The sequence below is a fragment of the Cyprinodon variegatus genome, unplaced genomic scaffold (assembly GCF_000732505.1).
Source record: "Cyprinodon variegatus isolate N-32 unplaced genomic scaffold, C_variegatus-1.0 Scaffold650, whole genome shotgun sequence".
Taxonomy (NCBI): Eukaryota; Metazoa; Chordata; class Actinopteri; order Cyprinodontiformes; family Cyprinodontidae; genus Cyprinodon; species Cyprinodon variegatus.
This window is the reverse complement of record NW_015151103.1, coordinates 199,098-215,239: the sequence shown is the minus strand read 5'-3', so window position 1 is coordinate 215,239 and position 16,142 is coordinate 199,098. Positions and strand designations below refer to the sequence as shown.

General features: G+C 37.0%; 2 protein-coding genes across 2 annotated transcripts in view; one reads left to right on the top strand and one right to left on the bottom strand.

Annotated features, from left to right (window-relative positions):
- Nucleotides 1–372, top strand: part of LOC107096793 (radial spoke head 10 homolog B-like) — an 11,709-nt gene extending 11,337 nt beyond the window's left edge. Inside the window, exon 17 of the mRNA XM_015393601.1 lies at nucleotides 65–372. Within this exon, the coding sequence (XP_015249087.1) occupies nucleotides 65–192 (128 nt within the window). The 3' untranslated portion in view covers nucleotides 193–372. The remainder of the gene's footprint in view (nucleotides 1–64) is intronic.
- Nucleotides 373–4,004: 3,632 nt separating this feature from the next.
- Nucleotides 4,005–16,142, bottom strand: part of LOC107096808 (probable carboxypeptidase X1) — a 20,863-nt gene continuing 8,725 nt past the window's right edge. Inside the window, exons 8-13 of the mRNA XM_015393633.1 lie at nucleotides 13,651–13,847; nucleotides 11,635–11,814; nucleotides 10,581–10,875; nucleotides 8,971–9,110; nucleotides 7,426–7,528; nucleotides 4,005–4,883 (exon numbers count right to left, since the gene is read on the bottom strand). Coding sequence (XP_015249119.1) covers nucleotides 4,570–4,883; nucleotides 7,426–7,528; nucleotides 8,971–9,110; nucleotides 10,581–10,875; nucleotides 11,635–11,814; nucleotides 13,651–13,847 — 1,229 coding nt within the window. The 3' untranslated portion in view covers nucleotides 4,005–4,569. The remainder of the gene's footprint in view (nucleotides 4,884–7,425; nucleotides 7,529–8,970; nucleotides 9,111–10,580; nucleotides 10,876–11,634; nucleotides 11,815–13,650; nucleotides 13,848–16,142) is intronic.

Genomic DNA, 16,142 nt, shown 5'->3' with positions numbered 1-16,142 from the left:
GAGAGAGAGAGAGAGAGAGAGAGAGAGATATGATATATATAAAATAAATTTTTTGTCTTTCTAGAGAACTTCAAGGAGCAGGATGATTTGAAAACAAATGAAACAGGGGCCAAAGAACATCAAGTAAAAAGCAGGATCCTGACTGTCCAAGAGTTTCTTAACAGCTGTTTCCTCCCAGCAATGGATCATTAGTTGTTGGTTACTAAATATACTTAGATCACTAAGTGGGTCCTAAATGAAAAAATGTGCCTCGATTTAAAGATAAAAAAAACTCAAACAAAGAAGCTCTTTCTTCTTATCTAACAGGCTAATAATGTACTATCAGGCAGTGTTTGTGTTAAATCTGTACGCAGTTATTACATATATGTTTAATCTTACTGGAAAATAATAAATGTCACAAAGACTCATTTGTTCTAAATTTGGGTTGACCTGTACAGTTTTGTTCTAAAGTGCCAAGAAGAATGTTTGTACTCCTTAGACCTTTTTATATTAGAACACCTTTGGTAAATTTTTCATACAGACCAAACATTTATCACAATGCAACCTGAGGTAGATGAACCGCAGTAGTATTATTAGAGAACATCTGTGAATTAACAAACCAGGACAAAGTTGTCCATTTGATCTGATAGACAAGACTATCAAAGCATTAATTAGATAAGCCCTTAAGATGACCCTTAGTAACCCAGGAGCTGCTGCAGGTACCCAAATCTTCCGTGAGGGAAATTTTAGCCAAGATAGGTATCAAACTGGAACTCCACAAATCCATCCCTTATGAAAGAGTAAGAGAAAGAGAGAATATTTGGCCTATATGAAACATGCTATGTCGCAAACAAGTAACTCTGAACATACCCTGAACACACAATTCTTATAGGATGGTGGCAGCACCATGCTGTCGGAATGCTTTACTTTAAGAAGAGCTGATCAGAATTGAATGAAAGATAAACTGTGAAAAATACAAGATAATACTGAACAAAAAGGTGTTGGAGGTTGCATCATGAGTTGGAGTAGTTTATCCTCATTAAACATACAACTAGAGCTGTAATGTATTGACGTAGAGCAATAGTTCCTGAAGTGGGGATTGGGACCCCTCTGGGGGTCATGAGACACCAAGTGGAGGAGTCACAAGATGGTTTTAATAATCTTTGTTATGTGATCCCTGAGGTATATGGAGGCCAGAATATATAATATATTCTTAAAATATATATTAAATATATAAATATGAATATTCCATAAATTTAATAAATGTACTATAAAATAAGTAGATGTTATATTTTTATCTAAGGCATGATTCAAACATTAAATATACCATATTATTGTAAAATGTACAATTACATTATCAAATGTCCCATCAAATGATGAAAAATATGATTAACATAGCTTTAAATATGATTGGAAAGTAAATTTATTTAAAAACTCATATATTTACTTTACTTTATAAGTTTCAATAGATATATCATGGAGTAGTTATACTGTATGTAGTTTAAGATGTTTGTCTGTTTTGTTGTTATTTTTGAGTCACAGGCCAAATAGTTTGCAAACCCCTGGTTTAGATCAAAGCATTTTTTAAGTTCTCTGATAGACTAAATGTGGCAGAGAAGCTGTGGTAAGAATTCAATCTGACTAATGTTGTAATTTTGAGCTTAAATCTAGACTGCAAACAAGGTTTAATCTTAGACAAATGGAAGATAGGATGGCTTTACATGTTTCGAGGAAGATAAAGTCTGACATGAGGGCTGTGTCCAAACGCCCAGCCTAACCCATAAATCCCTCAATCACTTTATAAAGCGGGGACTATATAGTGGACTTTATAGTGAACTCATCAGTTCAACAGATGATCTCTACTTTTCACTCCCTGTTTTTCACGTTACTCCTCCTACCCGCACAGCGCCAGCACCATCTTTGTTATTTGTTGCCACCACAACCAATCCAATGATGCTTTGATAGGAGAGCTATGTCCTATAGATGTCCTATAGTCCATGTAAACGAAATACTTCCTTGATCACAACGCTTTGAGTCAGGGTAACCAATTAAAAATCAGCGGGGACTGAATAAAGAAAATTGACAACCAGTTAAGGTCTGGAAACATTTTAAATTATAATCTGTTACTTTAAAGAGAATCTAGGACTGAAATATCTATTTTAAAATCTAAAGTGTTTTTTCAAGTAGAGAACAACAATTGTTCAGTTTGGTATATAGACAATTTCCTGATTCACATATTTAATAAAACACCTGTACTGGCTGTTTGTTATTTTTCTTTTTCTTTTTTTATGGTTTAATGAGAGAAGTGGGCTTTAGGCTGCAAGGCGTTTAACCTGGGTTTGAATGGTGACAAAGCCATTCTCAAGCACATATCAAGGTGCACATTCATGAACCAGGATTGATATTTGTTCTGAAAATGGTGAAGAATCCTAACCTGACAACAGCCAGATGCACTAGCTCCACACACATATGTGAGTGGAGCTAGACATGCATCTGGCTGTTGTCAGGTTAGAAGAATCCTGCTTCACAGAACAGAATTGACAAAGACTCCTGGATAGGTGTTGAAAATGTATTAAAAATAATTGATTGAAAGTCTGGTTGTCTTCTAATTCATTCTGAAAAAGTCGCATGGACAAAAAATAATTAGAAGAATTTTATTTATACAATTACTTTAGTCTGAATTTAGGCTGAATTTTGTTTGATATGCATGAACAGGAGTAAAGAACAGTTTGATGAGACGGTATGCTTGAGATCCAGTGGACTGTATGAGCTGATACTAGTGCTTCACTGAGGCAGCTGGAAGATGGAAGACCTGCTTGCATAACACAGGCTGAGAACCTGTCCATAATGAGCAAGCATGAAGCGACAGTGGAGAGGAAAAACTCCCCATTGGGAAGAAACCTCTGGCAGAACCATGCTCAACATGGCGGTCTTTTGCCGGACTGGTTGAAATGAGACAGGGAACGCTGTAAGAGTCCGGGAAGAATGAAACTCTGATTAAGCTTTGGCTACAATGGTGGAGGAAGGACTGGAGGTGGGTTAAATCGGGCCATTCTGAATTGAAGTCAGACATAGAGCAACCACTGCCTGCACTTTGGGTAGCAGGTAGAGTTGTGGATTGGAGACCTTTTAATATGAACTCTGGATGCTGATTGGGCTTCCGTGGGGGTGTGGTTCAAAGCTGATTAGCTTGTGTCGGACGCAGAAGAAGGCAAGTAATCAGTTTATTCAGTTCAACTTCCACCTAGGCACTGTTTGTGTTTCAGAACAGAACCAAAACTTAACTGTTAAGGTATCAGTTTATAGCAGTGTTGTGGCACAGCCTGTCCCCCTTACATCACATCTTGAACTGTGCCCCCATGGCACATTTAAAATCCACTAGAAAAAACATATTTCTTCCCCTCCTGCCCCGAGTCCTCAGTCTGGATGCAACACAAAGGCCCAAAGTTCCGACTGGACTTCATGTTGAACGTGGTGCAATCTCTGCAACTGTAGTCCATTTTTGCATGTGAAAAGGACTGCATCCATCTTCGAACAAGCTCTGAGCTGAAAACTTAGCATAACCTTGCTGCTACTGCTCATTCTGATACAACAAATAGCACCCAGTTCCTCTCCTGCTCAGACGCCCTGCGTCCTGATCCTTAAATCATGTCGTCTATATGAGAATGACATACACGTGTAAATTTCTTTCCCATCACAGAAACCCATGACTTTGAGAAAGCAAGCGATAAAAAAATAAATAAATAAAATAATGTTGGTTTTTTTTCTTGATTTTTCTCATAAAATTGGTCCATAATTTTTCCACTTATGGATGCGAGAAAAAAAAATTTTTTTTAATACATATATATTTTTCATTTGAAAAAAAAACAAAATATTTATGTATTTTTAATACATCAACGTCATCACATATCTGCGTTCTTTATTTTGATTCAAATGAAATGAATGTCTGACCATTTGCTAAAAAAACTGATTTCATCGTAGCATTCATTAAGTGCACCCATTGCATTTTTTTTTTACATCTCACTGATACTTTATTTCTGGATTGCTTTGTTTAACATCAATTACAAATTTAGACACTTTCCAACATCAAATGTCACATTTATTTGGGAGCTTTTATTAAGCTGAAAGACAGTTGATAAAATGTGATACTTCAGACCAGCTGACAGAGAGATTCACATTTTAGATTGTGTAGAAAACAGTAAAAGTAATAATTGAATTCTTCAACTCTTAGCCAGGATTTTGGGATATTTTTTAAAGTAAATCCATGCCAAAGCTTTTACACCCCTAAAACATTTCACATTTTAAATTACACTCACAAACCTTAACTGTAGTGTTATGAATTATAGGACCAGAATGTTCACATTTTGGACAAAGCAGACAGGTGGTTTGAAAAGGGTGCAAAGGAACCCATTCCTGTTAAGAAAAAAAACTTTAAACAGATGGAGTGCTGTTTATGTTAATCGGCACAGCTGATCCTTCTATATGACAATTTAGATTAAAAAAGGAAGCAACGTTTAGCTGTTTCAGTCGTTATTCCAGATCACATCAGAGGCTTCCTCAGCCCATCGTCCTCTCTGGTTTCCACCAAGCTCAGGTGGAGCGAGCTCTCCTTGCTCGCTGCCGCTGATTCTCTCTGCGGCGATTGATGGCTTTGGTGCTGGCACGGAGCTTACGCATCCTGAGAGCACGAAGCCGCAGCTGGAGGTCCTTTGGGATCTTCTCTCCTTTGGCTCGGATCTCCTTTAGCCTCTGTATGGGTGTTTTGGTGAGGGTGAAGTCACAGATGGTCGGATGAGGCTGCTGTCCAACGCGGCAGCGACGCACAGATGGGAAGTAACCCTCCGCCCAAACGATAACCTTATATTCGCCTGGGTTCAGCAGACGCCAGTAGTCCCCATCTGCAGCTATAAGAGATTAGATAAAAACAAAGGTTAAATGGAAAATCTAGTACTTTTGTAATCTGAAACATGTCTTTGCTCTTTAGGAGGAGTTAGACTTATTTTAATTTGTTTTCAATAGGCTACTGTGTAAAAATAAATAAAAAAACAGGCTCTTAAAAAGTCCTTGTAATCGTAATAAAAACCTATTTAAAGTTAAACTATATAAAGCCTATTATTTGAAGTACGAAACAAAAATGTTTGTAAAAAAAAAAAAAAGATGGGCTTCTCTTCAGTGTCAGGAATCCAGTTTGTGTTGTCTGTTTTTGTGTTTCCTTTCCTCTTCCACCAGGTGGTGCCCCGTCCTCATTGGTTCTCCCTGCACACCTGCAGCTCATTGCCTCATTACCTGTGGAGTGTTCTTAAGCTGCTGACTACCTCGACGCCAGAGTGTTTGCCAATACATAGTACTCTAGCTATGCTTAGTTTAGTAGAGTCTAACATAAGTCTTTGTTTTGCCAATACTGTGCACTCTAGCCATGCTTAGTTTAGCAGAGTCTAACCTGAGTTTGGGTTTGCCAGTTTTGGATTCTCTAGCCAAGCTGAGTTTTTTCTGAGTCAAACTGAGTTTTTGTCAACCTGAGCCTTAACTTTGTTTTTGTCTTTGCCTCTTGGCAGGAAGTCATCCTGCAAACTGGACTTGTTCGGTCCTTCTCTCTCTGGAAGGTTCTACTGAGCTTCTAACTGAGCTGGGGTTCCAAACAGGAGGTTTGGATCCACTTTCCCCAAGAAATCGTTTGAGCTTCACACCAAGCAAAGGTTTCTTCAGGACTACAGCCCGTTCAAGTACTGCAGGAAATCTTAGTGGCAGTAAGCTTCTCCATTCACCAAGAAACAACCGCAGTCTGAGTAACCCAGTCCACCCATCACCAAGCAAAACTCTCTCTGGTACAATCCTCTGTCTGGATTCCATAAAGGACACATTTCCTTGGAGAAGTGAGTCTTCAACCTTTTCCTCCAATTCTAAGATTCAAATTTCCCACTGAGCCTGAACTAACCGCATTGTCTTCCCCTCACCTTTCAGCAACACTGGACTTACTCCCTAGTGCTAAGAGCAGCACAGGATGCATCACCATACTCATAACAAACCTGTCAAACTTTAACTCCGTGTCTCTCTGTTTGGCTTTCTGCATCTTGGGGTCAGACTTTAGATAAAATCATGATATTCAGTTTCTTCTGTTTTTAATATAAATTAAAATTCACCATATGTACATATGATTAAATTCTAATTAATGGTTAAGATGCTATAATGCTGGATTTTAAAGGTACATAGTCTCATCATAGCCTATATCTATACCAAAAAGATTTAGAGCCTAAATAGAAGCCCAGCATCGGGTGACATGGACCGACATAAAGAGACGTGGCACCATTTACAGGCCTGCCAGATGGTGGCCATTGATGCCGCTACTAAATAAGGTCCACTGTGCTGTATTGCCTCCTGGAAATCAGACAACTGAGAGGATATTGCTTAAAGCAACCCTTGGTGAAAACGCTGACTGCGTCTTCATGACAGAACCTGTAAAACGTTACAAGATGTTTTCCCAGACATCAGGTTAATTTTTATTGACCAGATAAAAAATTAAAAATCAAATACTTCAGAAACGAAATAACCAGTTATTCTCTTATCTGCCATAATCATTTTTTACATTTTTCTTTGAAATTCTTCTATGTCTTTAACAGCAGCTGATGCAGACAGGGCCATGCAGAAGAAAGAGCACCACAGTCAGAAGCTGCAATACCAGGTATCTAAACAGCACCAGAACAAGAAACATTACACATACCTCTTAAATAGCTGAACATTTTGTCACACTTTTAACCATCACATTATGCATTGTCTTGATTTAGCTCCAAAATTTACAATGAAATGTTTGTGTTTTAAAAAAAGGAAGCTGCCTTATGTTGTTCTGCAGCTCTCCTGGTAAACAGCTTTTGACTTTGGGGGCAGTTGTCTGTGTAGAAATAGTAAGAATTCCAACCCATCTACTCCTGTACATTGTAACTGTTATCTGGATAAAGATCCATAATCTGACAAGTAATAGCAAAGTGAACATTTAAAGACTTCAAGGTGAAGCGTTTGATCCTAAGTACACTGTACGGTGTTGGTTGTGTCATGCTGTGGAGATTATATGAAGAGAAAACTCCTGTTTGAATGTTAGAGCTTATAATAAATATGCACAATTGATAAAGGAGGTCCCAGATATATTTTGAGTCGCTATACACACTAAAAGCATTAAATAAATCCTGAGGTGAATTGATAAATAAAAGATAGAATACATTAAAAATGTATTTATTTAAGGTTTATGTTTTATGTCAGGGAATATTTTTTTGTAACAGGATATATTTTATTTTGAATGAAATGGATTTGCATGGATGTCTTCAAGGTGGCATAATTCCAGTTAAAGAATCACCAACGAAACAAGAAGAGAAATTCAATTGGTATTTCATTCATTAAAGTTAAATTGGTTTCGATTAAAAGGAAAGTTAAGCCGTCGGCTGGAGTACAACTTACCTGATCTGATGTCGTGGTCATGGTCCTCCACCTTAATGATGGCATTTGCTATTCCTTGTTTGCTGATCTTATCTCTGATGACACCTTTGATTCCTCTGTGAACCTGAATGAGGAGAAAACCTTGTATTATGGACCTCATTTTTTGGAACATGAGGTTGATTCAGTCCTTTGTGTTTTTTTTTTTTTTTTTTTTTTAAGCAAAGAAATGTTAATAAATCTGGCTGAACATTTTTAACAAACACATAGGTCAGCTTTAAAGCGCATATTATCCATTATATTTGAATTATAGTTATCATATTTTAACCACACAAAAAGCAGCTCTGCTGGGTATCTTGAAATAATACCATGAAATAATACAAATGTGTCTTGGCAACAACTTTTGATTTGTTGGAAAGTCGGAGAACATTGAGAGAGCTCACTTTTTTTTCTGATCAGATGATTTAAAATTGGATAGATGTTGTTTCAACAGAAAAAATTTTGGACTTGTGGAGTGAATTTTGTAACATTATTTTTACAAGAAAAAAAAAAAGATATTCGAAAGAAATGCGATCCTAAAAAACATTTGAAAGACGTCTGAGTTTAAAAAAAGCTTTGGAAAGCGGGTTTGCTGTTTTTTTCACATTATATTTTTTTATTTTCCTTGTTCAAATTTTATTTTTACATATTTCTCTTTGCCAGACCGAGTTTAATGAATTGTATTCCTTTCCCATTGTGTTCTGCCTTCTGGCGGCAGGTTTCCCTCTAGAGTGAGGAGCAAAGATTTCTACATCTGCATGGACGCTAGCAACAACATTTTTATTGGTCAATGTGGCTGTTGCTATCGGGCTTAAAGTAAACATATTGTGATCTGTAAAACACAGTTTGAAAAGGATGAAATTCTTAAAGGAGAAGTAAAAAAATAAATAAATTAAAAATGAAAAAGTCAGATTTCTGCAAACTAAAGTTTGAAAAAATAAGACACAAGAACTTAATTAAAAAATATATTAATTTGAACAAAAAAAATCTAAGAAAACAGCCAAGTTACCCTTAAAGCCTTTTCTGATTGTGACTTTTTTTCAAAGATTTACCTTTGGATTGTATTTAATTTCAAATTTCTATTTACAAAACCTGTTCTTTGTATGCAACAATAATGGAACAAACTTCACTCTATATGGACTATCCTTACAATTTAATTTGACTCATTAAGCGAATAAACTCTGATAATCCTTGGTAGGTTTGGGGGTCTGAACAGTCTTTTTAAAGTCATGCATCAGCGGTTGATTAGACCACAGTTTTATTAACCAAGATGTAATGACTTTCACCTCACTAATTAAGCAATGATGGTTCTTCATGGCTCCACCACATAAACATGTCCTGGTGAAACCATGTTTGACTGACAATACATTGCCTTGTTGTTTTTTTGTTTTTTGCTGGACCTTTCCTATGCTTGCCTGTTTTGTCTGCCGTCTTTCTTAATCTAGAATCATAAACACTGTCTGACTGGTTGGATAGCTTTTTCCTTCCTATTTAAAAGCAGAATATCCTTTATGAGCTAGTAAGACTGACCTGCTCCATGTAAACCAGAAGAGACTCCTTGTTGTTCTCCCACTCAACTGGAAGCTCACTGACATGTGGAAACTTATCACAGGACAGCTCTACCGTCACCTCGAAACAGTTGGTGTGCAGGTAACTGAAGTCGTTCATACCTGCAGAACATAAACAAAGCAAATATACCAAACTCTGTCTAAAAGAATACAGTTTGTTTTGGCATTTTCCAAATACTACAGTTAGCTTTGATTCATCCTCCACCAACCAGACACAAGGTGACTGTATATAACATCAAAAAGATCAGATATCAGTTAAACCACTACTGAGCGGAAAGTGACTGAATTATTGCTTTGAGTGTCTAGTGGCTACATGTGGAATTACATTTTCAGTTTAATTTTTTTTTCTCTACCTCATTTTACTTTCAAAGTTTATTTTATTAGAAAAAGGAATTATGGCGCAAAGCATTAATTTGCATCGCTTTTTACTGATCATGACAATACAGATAACTGAAAGCAGGATTAATCTGAGAAAGCCATAGATCTGCAAAACAATTAATAATACCATCAATTTTCTCACGTTCTGATATGAAATCAACTGAGCCATTCCTGGTCCAGTCATTCAGAATGAACTTTTTTCATTTTCATACATGTCAGAATAATGAGTATTAAAAGAATGATTATTTCTCTCTTCAAAATCAGAAGTTAAGATTACACTACAATAATATTCCTTAGAATATGGTTTCTTAATTTAAACAATTTGGCAAAGCCTTATTAGGTAATGGCACTTTAAAGAAAGCTCTATATAGGCTGAATTAAAACCATCCACTTATTGTCTATAATAGCATCATTACTTTGTTTATTTCCTGCAGGCATTGAGAGAGAGGCAGACAACCTCCTGGACAACCCCTTATGTTCATCGCAGGGAAACACAGCATAGCATAGACAACCTGCACACACCTTAAGACAATTAGAGACCAGTTAACCTAACGGTCATGCTTATGGATTGTGGGTGGAAGCCAGAGCAAATACAGAAACCAAGGCATGAAGAAACAGCTGGGATTTGAACCTAGAACCTCTTTGGAAGCAACAGAGCTAACAGTTAATTGCTCCAACATGCAGCCCTTGAGTCACATCTATAAACCTTCCTTTTGTGTTGTTATGGAATTATCAAAGAAAACCAACCAGGATGTGAGGAAGTGTGGTAAAGTTTGGGTAACCAGCCATCGTACTGCTTAGGAAATGTGATGTCCAAATCAACCCAAGAACAAAACCTTGGGAAGATGTTGGTTAAAGCTGGTGGGATAGTTTTATTTTTCTCTGTTAAACAACTCAAATAGGATTAGGGCTAAAAGGCCCCTCAGCTAGGAATGATTCATCACTACAAAATCAAAAGAAAGATTACAGCTTGCAAACATGTTGTTTAATTCTCCAATTTAACCACAAAAAAGTTTGTTTTAACCTGATATTTTGCAACATGTGAGAGAAACTTAATTTTCTCCTGAATGGGAAGAAGATTCTATGTTAAAGATAAAGTTATAATCTGAATAAATAAGAGCCTTTCATCAATAGCTAATGATTTTATCTCTTGCTGTTCTGCTTTGTTGGGGCTGATGTGATCCAGTGACTCACTGCCGGGGACTGTGTGCCAGGCCCCGCCGTTGATGATGTTGTTGTGCATCTGGAAGTCCTCGTAGTGGCAGATGCGGCGGTCGGGGTTGGCCAGCACCAGGTTTGTCGAGGCGTAGACGGTAGCCAGCCAGCGGAAGAAGGCATCATCTGCTGTGGGGGTGTCCTCCTTGGGGGCCCAGTCACGGGTGCAGTCGTAGGGATACGTGACGACCAGTTCCCCTCCGTGGAGGTTTGCGCTCAGCACAAAGGGGATATCCTGCATCCAGCTGATGACGGCCCGTGTCTCTGGTGCAACCTGAGCAGGAGTAAACACAATCAGCAGACTTCAGGTTTTGTTAAAGATACAATGTTTCACTTCCATGAGATAAGAATAAAATGTAATATTTTTGACCTGATGGAGCCAATTATTTAATTTGAACTAAGATAAAATGGCAAAGCATTGGGGAGCTAATGCAAAAGAAGTCTTTATATCTTTAGGCCTTTGTTTTTGTTTTGTTAAAAGAAATATAAAGGCACAAATCCTTTTTTTTCCACTTAATTTTAATTGTTCTCCCCCCCCCTGTTTTGTCACAAAAAAAAAGTTGAAAAGATCAGAATAATTCTTTGGGACTATAAAAACTTCAGCAGGACAATGGGTGACTTCAAAATAAAAAGTTGATCTTGAAAGAAAAACAATCTCTCTTTTTTGTCAAAATTAGATCAGTATGAGATACTTTCACATTTTTCATTTCTTTAATTTAAAAAGATTTACGGATTAGAGCATATACAGGAAAAGCCACTTGGCAGGAAAAGCGCTGAGCTTTAGAAATATTTTCTAATCTGAGCATTTTATGGCTCTAAATTAGAGCCATTGCCTTCGATAAAATCAGTCTTGCTGGTGTCCTTTCATGTTGTTTACAGCACTTATAAAATTCCTAAGCTGCAAAATTTACTCACATGATAAATCTAATATTTCCTATTGTTCTAGTAAGAACATTTCAAATTTGAAATTTTTCTGGGGTAATTCTGCCTTTCATTATTAACAGAAACACCAAAAGAAGCTGTGACTCCTTACTAAGGCGTCTTCCTGGGTGTAGTATTCTGGGATGGGGATATAGTGGTTGGAAACTTTAGATGCATCAGCAGCGATCTCCTGGGCATCCCACATGATGTTGTTGAGGTCTGGAAAGTTGTGATTCAGATCAATTCCTTCAAAGCTGTACCTCCCATCAGCCCAGCCAGACAGTTCGGAGCCCTGTGGCAGAAAGTTATTCAGATAAAGGACTCATGATGTCCAAAGCAACTAAAAAATAATCACACCCTTCAGTTTTTCCATATGTGTTACATTCATAACCTACTCTAAAATCCAATTTAGCCTTTTTTATCTGCACAAAGTACTTTATTTTAAAAGTGCCCTGTAGTTACTGCGTACAGAAGAAAGTTAGAAAAAAAGGGGGGGGAAAACAGCCACTCAATAAAACAAAAATGTCTTTTTATTTCTGACATTGATTTCAGATTTCGGATTTTAATCTCAATCTTAGAATTCTGAATTACTGACAGAACTCTGATTTTCATCACAGAATTTCTTATAAATTGCTCTGACATTAAATGTGAAAATAAAAAAATTATTAGAAAATAAACTCTGAAAAAGAAATATGAAAAAAAAAAGATGTGAAAAAGTAATAATTTGAAAAAACAAAACTTGCAAACAAAATCTATTATGATCAAAGCCTTTTTTTCCAACTTTAATTTCTGGATTGCATTTTTTCCCCTTCATAACAATTTACAAATTGCATTTTTTTTTGTGTGTGTGTTTTTCCATTCACAAACCGTGTTCTTTTCTTCAGCATGGAACAAAATTCACTCCATACATGGGAACAACAAATTATCTCCAACCCCGGCTCTAACCCTCTCTTGTTTACTTCACTGTCTGCCTACAAAATATCGTACCTCTGGTCTCTGGATTTTGTGAAGGTAGATGCTCATAAAGTATAAGTTTATCAAGTAATGGAACAAAATCACCTTATTTAATCAAGAAGCATTTTTAAACAAACCAGGGAGAGGGCTACTGGTGCAGAAATGTATAAACTGTATAAACTCATAGGGCATGGCAAGGCCTTTTTAATGTAAAAGCAAGTTTTACGTGCAGAGATAGGAAAATAACTACACAAATAGATCGAGCACAACCCAAGTAGTAAAGTCAAAGGAATTGTGTGAAGGTCTGAGGGATTATATAGGGTAAAAGCATTAATCTGAGGACAGATGTTGAGCTGAGAATCCAGCAAATCTCAGTTGTCTTCCTAGAATTAGACTGTCTTTAAATTTCCCAAACTGCGTTATCAATATCAACAACTATTGGTCAAAAAGGTAGGGACAGGATAAATGTAATGTAATGGCCCCCTACTTGAATGTTGCTCTAAAGAACCTTAGAGATAAGTCATCTTTCTCCAATAAATTAATTTAGGCATCACAAATGGAGAAATAAATGTGCTGCTGTAACCTGGAAAACACCGTTCCTGGTGGGATGCGTGTTAGTCGGGATTGTTTTTCCTGCTCACAGTGAGAATAAGATGAAAACAGAAATGAAGAAGAGACTTTCTTCAAGGAAATCTTCTCTCGCCCTTTAACTGGGTGAAGATATATTTTCTAACACAACAATGACCAAAAGCACATCCTCAGCTAACAAAAGAGTGACATCAGGTATATTTTCTCTGAGTCTTTTAGTGATCTAATAAGAGCATGAATTTAAATCCCTGCACATTTCTGGAAAGACCTAGAAATAACTGATCTTTGCACCAGACTGAGGTAGAGAGGATCTGCAGATAAAGAATAAGAGTAAGCATCATAAAGCAGATGTAAAGGCTTGTAAAGGCAAATCCAAAAAGACCAGTCACTGCAGAGTATCTAGTAATCTATGCATTCCTTATTTATTTAAATGTTAAGATTCAGTTAATAATTATATGTATTTTATTTTTAAAATAAAATTGACCTCATTGGTTATAGAGTATGCAGTCAATGCCATATCATATGGAAAAAGTAAAGGGGGGAGGAGGGGATACTTTCAATATCAATTCATTCTAGGATCTATCACCTTCTCATAAGCCACTTCATATCCGTCAGGGTTCATGGAAGGGAGAAGGTGGATCCGCGTCTCTGTAACCAGCTGGACGACACGCTGTGTGCCCTTTTTGTATTCTTTGCATAAATACTGCATGAGGTTTAAGACGAGCTCTCGACCCAGTGCCTCGTTTCCATGCATCCCTGCCACGTAGCGAAACTCTGGTTCACCTGCCAAGAGGAGAATTTAGAGGGTCACTTTGATCGCCAAGAAATACAGCAGGAATTAATTGTATTCGGTCAACTGAGGGGTATGAGAGGTTATTTCAGAAGACCAGAAAACAAAGAGCAGATTTCTCTTTCAGATATTTTTTTTTTTAAGGAATATTATTGAATTGGACCACTGTTACACTCTGATTACCTAGACATAACAGACATTCCTGAATGTTAAAAATCTAAAACCAGACATCTCTTAGAAATTACTGCTCTGCCACTGGCATTGCACATAAAGCAACAAGTGCCGGTTTTCACTCACTCCCTAAAACATTTGTATGTGCTCATGAGACTGATATATGCCCTGAACTTGGCATACCCTCCCACTTTGCGCTACACTTTTGAAGTCTTTCAAAAACTTTTCCTGGAGTTGGATGGATTTAAACTGCCCCTGGATTTAAATTGTCATCTTAAGGTAGAAAAATATGGCATCAAATGACACTAATTAGCAGTGGGTTCCAGTTATTCTTAGTGGAAGGTCATTAATATTTTTTATTTTTTACCAAATAAGGTATATGTTATTTTACAAAAAATAACAGATACCTTTATTCTAATATCTAGTAGAGATTTAATTCTTCATTGAGAATAGTTAGACAATTTAAGCTGTTAATTTTTTATTCTGTTGATTTTGTTTAATTAATATTGTAATTGCATTCTTAAAAGTCCACTACTCTGGATGACTGATTTAAATGTTGAAATTGGACTGTTTCAGTGAGTAGTTTTGTAAGATTTTTATCACATATTTAAGTAGTGACTATATTACCAGATCTGTGTGGGATGTGGTGTATATGAAACATTTTGTATTTGTTGTTTACAACCTTATCTTTTTTCAGTACAAATTCTAATCCAGTACAACATAATGCACTTTAACTATTAATGTTATATTTGTAAATATATCATTAATAGTTAAAGTGCATTATGTTGTACTGCATTATGCACTTCAACTATTAATGATATATTTATAAAAACTTTTTGTCATTTAAATAGAGAGGCATATATAATCATAGTAAGTGGTTGTTTCTGTACTGACCCATGCCCAGAAGTTGTTTTGAGCATGTTTGTGTAAGTTAAATCTTCTTGATCTTAAATATAAGTTTATTTCTGTTACGAATGTTGAAACTCTCAGTTTCAGAGGGTTGTACATTTTTTATTGCACTTTAGAAAAGTACGATTCCAGTTAGAGGGCTGCTCAGTGACGCAGTGGGTAGCACTGCTGCCTTGCAGCAAGAAGGTTCTGGGTTCAATTCCGAGCCCGGGGTCTTTCTGCATGAAGTTTGCATGTTCTCCCTGAGCATGCATGGGTTTTCTCCGGGTACTCCAGCTTCTTCCTAACCTGACAACAGCCAGATGCATGTCTCGCTCCGCCTAGCTCCACTCACACATATGTGAGTGGAGCTAGGCGGGGAGCTAAAAGCCTGAAGACAATTTATAAAAAAAAAAAAATCAAGAACTTAGTTTACATTAGAGGGAGCCTCACTAAACTCCAGCCCGCTCCGTATGGTTCTGCTGCAGGAACAAGGCTGTATAAACACTGCCGGATGTGAAAGTGGGCCTCCAAGTAGGAATTTTTCAAATCTAAGAAAAATGAGGAGACATGATGAACTTCAGCCCAGAGAGTAAAAGGCTGTGAAGAACTGCTTACCCTATGTAGGATTTAATTAAACCCACATGCTTCAGATTTGATTAACTACTGTTTTTAGAAAACCATGTTAGATTTCACCTACAGGACCAACTCCTGGTTTCCCAGTAGAACACAAAACCACTTGATAGAACCTTTCTAAAAGAAGAAAAGGTTTCAAAATAAAATAAATTATGCAGAGACCTAAATACATTCAGGAGTAGATGGGAATCAAAAGCTTCTGTCACAATACAACTCAAGGTAGGATCCAAAGTCCTTTTGCAATCTCCATGACTCAAACTGAATACTTTAAATCAGTGGATTCTTTAGACAGAATGAATGTCAGTCAGCATTAGCAATAAGTCCTGTCCAAACAGCACTACTCTGTTACTTTTGCTCACCTGACAGAAATTCACCTGACAAATGACAGTAATTCAGATGGCAGGCAACCTGGATTTTACAGAGCAGGTCGCCATGCTTTATTTACTTTGGAAAGCCCAACAAAGTTGCAGGCGACCCTGGATGCAACAGATCCTCTAGAAATGCTCCCAGTTCAGGGAGTCCAGAAACAATGGAAGAATCACAGCCGCTTCCCACTGCGCTTAAGGTGAGACGGCGTTCTGCAGCTTAGACTG